Source organism: Helianthus annuus, chromosome 13 (assembly GCF_002127325.2).
Source record: "Helianthus annuus cultivar XRQ/B chromosome 13, HanXRQr2.0-SUNRISE, whole genome shotgun sequence".
NCBI lineage: Eukaryota > Viridiplantae > Streptophyta > Magnoliopsida > Asterales > Asteraceae > Helianthus > Helianthus annuus.
This window is the reverse complement of record NC_035445.2, coordinates 91,990,235-91,997,729: the sequence shown is the minus strand read 5'-3', so window position 1 is coordinate 91,997,729 and position 7,495 is coordinate 91,990,235. Positions and strand designations below refer to the sequence as shown.

Here is a 7,495-nt window from a genome sequence, read left to right as displayed (position 1 = left end):
TCCGAGAAAAGGGACCTACACATCTATTTCATGCATTTATACCTCCATTACATGTATTTATACCTCCATTACATGTATTTCTAAGCAAAATTTTAGCTCTTGTTTGATTTGGTTATTAACCAAAATTAACCGAACCGAACCGAGAAGAAAAAATGGAAAAAATTTAACACCGAACTAGTTAACCAATAACTTAAGTTATGGATACGGTTAATACTAATAATTGAACCAAACCAAACCGTACACACCCCTATTATACATGTTTTTAAATAGAGAGTTGTCACGATTCAAGAAAAGTTGTTTTTATACATATTATCGCCATTGTTTCTATCAGTATTGTATCTATTAAAAGTAAGTTTGAACATATAAAATATTTATGTATTTTTGTCTATTTACATAATAAATAATAAACAATTTAATGTACTTAACAGAGTTATTAATATATTATTGGTTCCGTAAACAAATTCAAAAGTAAAATGTCAAAATGGTTCCTGAGTTTAAATCATTTTTACATTTCAGTCTAAAAAAAATAAAAAATAAAAAAGGACTTTGCTCTCGAGAAACTGAACCTTCGCCGGAGTTTTTTCATCGGAGAATTGTTGCTTCGTCGAAATAGAGCGAGAGGTCCCGTTTTCATACTCTGTACTATGGTCTGACCTCTCCTTCTATCTTGATCTTGATTCAGCGTCTCCTTGCTCTCGGCCGGTTTATCTTCCTTCCCGTGGTTCTTGTATCACGCTCTCATTCCCCTCGTTTCCCGCAGTGGTTTCTGGATTTTTTCGGGGCTTAGTGGGTCTGATATTGGTCGCGGCTATCTGAGTATAGTTCAGCTAGATCGATTCGAATCCCATTAACACCCTTAGAGTCGGGGTTCCACTGTTTCGTTTGTTTTTCCTGGAGGGGATAGGGGTGTGTGCTGTTTTGGTCGGAATCTGCTTCGTTTCTACAAGAGTGATTGTAATATGGGGAGCTCTTACTACAACGGAGGTCAGGATCAAAACGTGACGAATTTTTATGTGGGGAATCTTCCGGGTGAAATATCAAAGTCATTGCTATGGAAGGCCTTCCAGCCGCATGGGATAGTAAAGGATGCTTATGTAGCGAAGAAGAGAGATGCCCGGGGAAATTTCTTTGGATTTGTTAGACTCCAAGGGGTAGTAAACATGGAAAGAACAGTGGAGAGTATGAATACGGTTACTATCTACGAAGCAAAGCTAAAGGTTTTCCCGGCGAAGTTTGGCAAAGGCAATAAAAGGTTTAACCAACAGGTGAATCAACACGGACAGTCGTATAGAAACGTATCTGATCCGCACAAAGCACAGCAGGTAACGTATAACAATATGAAGCATAATTACATTAGAAAAGGAGTATCTTTTAAGGATTCGTTAGCGGGCACGTCGACGAAGCCAGGAGAGGAACAGGAGGGGGGAGATGCTGGTAAGAAAATAGAATACAAGGGTAGAGCAGCGTTATATCCAAACCACTGCATAATGAGGTCCGTCGTGGTCGAAGTCATAACTTTGGATATAATAAAATGGTTGAGAAGTGCATTGGACGAAGAAGGTTATAAAGAAAATGCGATTAGCTTACATCGGTGGTTTAAAGTTTTTAATCATCTTCAAGGAAAAAAGAGAGGCGTTGCATTTTATAAGGGAGAAAGAGGATTGGTGGAGTAAAATGTTCGTGTCTGCAGTATTATGGGAGGGGCAGGACGTGGGTAACGATAGAATGGTATGGATCAGAATTACAGGTGTTCCCTTGCAACTTAGGGATGAACAGTTCCATAATACAGTTGCGGAGCATTTTGGAAAAGTTGTCGTTAGATCAGAATTTTCCTGGGATACGGTAAGAACTCATGAGGCGGTGTGTGCAATCGTGGTGGATACAGGGAAACGGATAGAGGAACAAGTTGAAGTGGAGTGGGAAAGCCGTAACTATCGTATATGGGTGTCTGAGATTACTGAGCATAATATTAATCAAAATTTGGTGGATCTTACGTCGGAGAGAATATCGGATGAGTCGGGGTCGGAATGTTCGGGGGAGTCGGTGGCCGGAGATAATGATGTTATGGAGGAAGGTGAAATTAGATCCGTTGATCCAGACCCGCCGGAAAATCGGCCGGAGAAGTCGATGGGGGAAGTCGAGAAGTCGGTGAGCATGCATGGGAATACGAAAGGGTTGCATGGGGAAGTAAATGCCTCGGGCCCAGTATCTCTCTCTCCTAGGAAGGCGGCTAACTTAAATGAAAGTGGGTCCAGACTATTTGGAAATGAAAATACTGGAGAAAAATTCCATATGGGTTGTAACAAAGATTTGGGCCAGAGACAAGAGCCCAATACAAGGAAAAGGAGAAGGTGTAACAGGAGCCCAATAAGCCTAGATAAAGGAGAGAATGATGTATGGGCTCAAAAGTATAAACTCCCAGATGGGCTGGACTTAAATGATCCGGTTAGGGCAGAACCAATCGATGGAAACAACACCTTGAGCATGGATCAGACCACAGGGATCGAGAACACAGGGGAAGGAGACGGTGCACAAGAGGTTCAAACAGGAGAATCGGAAACAATTGCGGGTAATCGGAAGGGGGCAACCGGAACAACAGAAGCAACAATTCAAGAAGTAATGGCGGATCCCGGTGTAGAAAAAGAGATCAGGGAAACTTTGGAGCTAGGAAAGATTTTGGGTTTTGACCTAAATGGAGCCAAAGAGCAAATTGAGAAGGTAATTACGGAAGAAGGCGGAAGAAACAATCTGCCATGAATTACCTATCAGTCAATCTCAGGGGAGTTCGGGACTCCAGAAAGGCGGATTGGGTAAGAGGTCTAAAGACAACCCATGGAGCACATTTTATAGCAATACAAGAAACAAAAGTTCCAGGTAATATTAGTTTTATGGTTAACCGGTTTGGGGTAGATCAATATTCGAGTATGATGCGGTTGAGTCTGCGGGTAGATCGGGCGGCCTGTTGACTATTTGGGATCCATCAATGTTTTCCAAGTCTGGAATTGTAAAAAATAGGAATTACCTAGCGGTGTCTGGTAACATGGTTACGACTGGTGAAGAAAATTATGGTTGTAAATGTTTATGCACCTAACGATCCGGGGGAAAGACGAGGTCTTTGGGCGGAGTTGATTCAGCTAAAAAGATCAAATAATGGGTTATGGGTATTTATGGGAGACTTTAACGATGTTCGAAGCCCGGATGAACGCTTGAATTCGGAGTTTGTTGCTACAAACGCAGAGTTCTTTAACCAATTTATATCGGAGGCCGATTTAGTAGAATACCAAATGGGGGAAGACAATATACATATAAATCAGATAATGGGATCAAAATGAGTAAGATAGATAGATTTCTCGTATGCCGAAATTTCATGGGGAAATGGTCTATGGCATCGTGTATGGCACTATCAAATCTGGTGTCGGATCATTGTCCTATCCTATTATCAACGGTCCAGACGGATTATGGGAAGATTCCATCGAGACTGTTTAATTCTTGGTTTGAAATCCCGGGGGCAGTTGAGAAAGTGGTACAATTAATGGGGAGTTTTCATTTTGAGGGCTTGCCTGATTTAGCTTTGGATGTGAAGTTAAAGTGGGTAAAGAGGCGTTTAAAGGAATGGGTTTATAATAAAAAATCAGAGATGGATAGCTCGTATAATACAAAGTTAAAGAGGCTTGAAGAACTCGAGTCAATGGCGGAGCAAAGGAGTCTGGATCAGGATGAAATGGAGGAGAGAATGGGGTGTAAAACGTTCATCACGGAGTCGGATAGATTGAAATCAATGGACTTGCAGCAAAAGTCTAGGGTCCGATGGGCAAAGGAGGGCGATGAGAACACGAGATATTTTCACGGGGTTATTAATGCCAATACAAGAAATAATAGGATTCATGGTTTGCATATTGATGGTGTTTGGGTCGCGGATCCGCCACTGGTAAAGGATCACGTTTTCTCCTATTTTGCGGATAAGTTTGTGGAGCCGCTATATGCCAGACCGACTCTGCAATGTCCATATCTATCTCAACTATCTAATGATGAAGCAAATGCTCTGGTATGTCCTTTCTCTCTAACTGAAATTAAAAGCGCGGTCTGGGAGTGTGATGGGGATCGGGCCCCCGGCCCGGACGGGATAAATCTAAATTCATTAAAAGGTTCTGGAATGAATTGGAAGCAGATTTTTTGGGTTTATTTCAGCACTTTTTTGAATCAAAACAGCTAAATAGCGGTTGCATGTCGTCATTTTTAGCTCTCATTCCGAAGAGGTCTGATCCAGGTGGCCTTCATGAATATCGGCCGATCAGTTTGATAGGTTGCATCAATAAAGTGGTGTCAAAAGTGCTAGTGAATAGACTGAAAATAGTTATTCATAAGTTAGTTTCGGAGGAGCAAACAGGTTTCTTATCAGGAAGAAGCATACTGGATGGGGTCATCATTTTAAATGAGCTAATACCATGGTTAAAGAAAAACAAACGGGAGGGAATGATATTGAAAGTGGATATCGAAAAGGCGTATGATTCACTAAGTTGGGAATTTCTGAACTCGATGCTTTGTCAAATGAATTTCCCAGAAAAGTGGAGGGGGTGGGTTATGTCTATTGTGTCTTCGGCCCGAGCTTCTGTACTAGTAAATGGGTCTCCTACACAGGAATTTACATGTTCGAGAGGTTTGAGACAGGGAGATCCGTTATCTCCGTTTTTATTTGTACTAGCAATGGAGGCTCTCACAGGCATAATGAAAAAGGCATGTGACACAGGGGTTTTTAAAGGCTTGGGACTATCGGCAAATGGGGTGTCAATCTCCCATTTTCTATATGCAGATGATGTGGTTTTTGTGGGCGACTGGTCCTATGATAATATGATAAATCTAAAACGGTTACTTAGATGTTTCTATTTGAGTTCGGGTTTGAAAGTGAATCTGAAAAAAAACAGTCTTTACGGAGTCGGAGTAGATGATAATCAAGTCCAATTGATGGCGAATATGTTGGGGTGTACTAGAGGTTCGCTTCCCTTCAAATATTTGGGGTTGCAAGTGGGTGCCAACATGAACTTGGTGAAAAATTGGGATCCGGTCGTGGAAATTTTCAAGAGAAGATTAGCCCTTTGGAAAGCAAACACAATCTCTTTTGGTGGACGTATCACATTAGTAAGTTCCGTTCTTAATGCCTTGCCTACGTACTATTTTTCGTTATTTAAAGCACCATTAGGAGTGATAAAGAAGCTTGAAAAGCTGAGAAGAGAATTCTTATGGGGTTCGAATCCGGAAAAGGAAAAAATGAAGTGGGTCGCATGGAGAAATATGATGACACCTAAAGACTTTGGAGGTATGGGGTTTGATTTACTCCGGGTAGTGAATTTGGCGCTATTAGCAAAGTGGTGGTGGAGGTTCAAAGTGGAAAGGGATAGTCTATGGAAAAAAGTGGTTTGGGAGATACATAAAAATTCGAGATCATGGAGCTTCATTCCAGTTAAATTATCCTTAACAAGCCCGTGGAAGCAAATATGTAAAATAAGCGATGATTTTGAGACTTTGGGATTAAGCTTGGAATCAATGTTTCGGGGAGTTCCTGGTAGCGAAAGCATTATATCTTTTTGGAAAGAACGGTGGTTATTTGAGGTCCCTTTATGCGAGAAATTTCCAGCCTTGTTCTTGTTGGAAAGACACAAGAATGCAACTATAAAGGATCGGCTGGAGGTTGTCGCTGGAAGTTTGGAACTGAAGTTCATGTGGGCGGGACAACCGTCTACGTCTATGGAAATCTCGGAACTGCAAGAGCTCTCGGATGCTCTGTCGAGTTTCGTGTACGGATTGGGTGAGGACAAGTGGAGTTGGCTGCTGGATCCCTCAGGCTTTTTCTCGGTGAATAGCGTCAAAGTTAAGCTTCAAAAATTAATTTTTGTAGACTTAAAGCTGGCATTTGAGTGGAACAATTGGTCCCCCAAAAAGGTCAATTTCCTGATTTGGAGACTAGTTCAAGACAAGCTTCCGACATACTCGGCATTGGCTAGGAGAAATGTTATCGTTCAAGACAACCGGTGTAAAATGTGTGGTGGTGAGGCAGAAACGACGATACATTTGTTTGTCTCGTGTTCGATCGCGGAGCAGATTTGGGAGTTCGTATCTCGGTGGTGCAGAATACAACAAGTTTTTGCATTAGAATTAAAAGACTTGGCAAACATCCATAAGAGAAATAGAGGATCACAGAGGTGGAAAAAAGTGGTTAATTTGGTGACTCAAGCGGCTATATGGGTGATTTGGAGAAGTCGGAATGGTGCGGTTTTTGAAGGAAAGCAACCTCATGTAAACAGGATGAAGGAGGAAATCAAGATGTTTGGGTACATGTGGCTAAAGAGTAGAGTCAAGGGTACAAATATATCATGGGAGGATTGGTGTGAGTTTAATTTGATAAGTATTGGTGTATAATGTAATGTAGTAGTCTTGTTTTGGTGTAATGTATTGGGATATCATCTGGCTAACGATTGGTTGCCTAGGTGAAATGGAATAAAATTTTGTTGATCTTTCAAAAAAAAAAGTCTAAAAATAAAACTTTTGAATCTAGTTCTCTAAGGTTTTATTTTTATTGTCATTTCCATCTAAATGACAAACTAGAAAGCTTTTGTTAACATCTCTCTCTCTCTCTCTCTCTCTCTCTCTCTCTCTCTCTCTCTTATCATTTTTCTCGTTTAAATAAAGGGTATAATGGTCATTTAAGGTGAAAAACTGTTTTTTTTTTAATTTTCTTATGACTATTATACCCTTTATTTAAATGAAGAAAATGACAAAAAAGAGGTTAACATAAATTTTTAACCCAATTACCATTTAAATGAAAATGACAACAAAAATTGAAACCTAAAAAAGCATTTTAGCATTTTATACTAAAGAGGTACAAAACATTTTATTTTTAGACTGAAATAACAAAAATACTTAAATTTAATGACCATTTTAGCATTTTACTCCAAATTTGTGTAAATCCAATTTGATTCTCCCACTAGCTAATACTTAAATTCGATTTTGATATTAAAAAAAAAAAAAACAATGGTATTCTTGGAGAATAAAAGGTGTGAGGAGTTAGTGGAGCTAGTGAAAAGCTAATTCAGACAGTTGGCTCGAGAAGATGAATGAGATGCCATATGGGAAGTGATGCGTTCCCCTAACTAATCTTTAAAGTGGTTTATGGGATATTTAAGTCATAAATTATTTCATACAAGATGGGTAATTACAAGATAAGCACCATAAATATAGGTGGTGGTAGCATATAATATGGCTAAAGATTATTAAAAGAGTAAGGGGTTGTTTGCTTACCTTTTAATGAGACTTTTAATGGTTCAGACTTATACAGACTGTTAATGGTTCAGACCTCTTACTGTTTCAGCACTTAATGGTTCAGGCCTCTTAGTGGTTTAGCACTTAACCATTCAGATGTTGCCAAACAGCCCCTAATATTACATCAAACATAAACATGACATGAATTGTAAGGTAAAGTCTCATGCATTTATGCGCTTTG

General features: G+C 39.9%; 1 protein-coding gene across 1 annotated transcript; it reads left to right on the top strand.

Moving 5' to 3' along the window:
* Window positions 1-3,367: 3,367 nt before the first annotated feature.
* LOC118485810 lies at window positions 3,368-6,414 on the top strand. The gene is made up of 2 exons (XM_035982280.1): window positions 3,368-4,045; window positions 4,210-6,414. Exons 1-2 carry the CDS (start codon window positions 3,368-3,370, stop codon window positions 6,412-6,414), a joined length of 2,883 nt encoding a protein of 960 aa, XP_035838173.1.
* The last annotated feature ends 1,081 nt before the right edge of the window (window positions 6,415-7,495 follow it).

Bases quoted from the DNA above. Each gene is read 5' to 3' on its own strand.
- LOC118485810 (XM_035982280.1), top strand. From the start codon at position 3,368: ATGGGGAAATGGTCTATGGCATCGTGTATGGCACTATCAAATCTGGTG. The intron at 4,046-4,209 runs GTATGTCCTTTC...GAATCAAAACAG, and splicing joins ATGATGAAGCAAATGCTCTG to CTAAATAGCGGTTGCATGTC.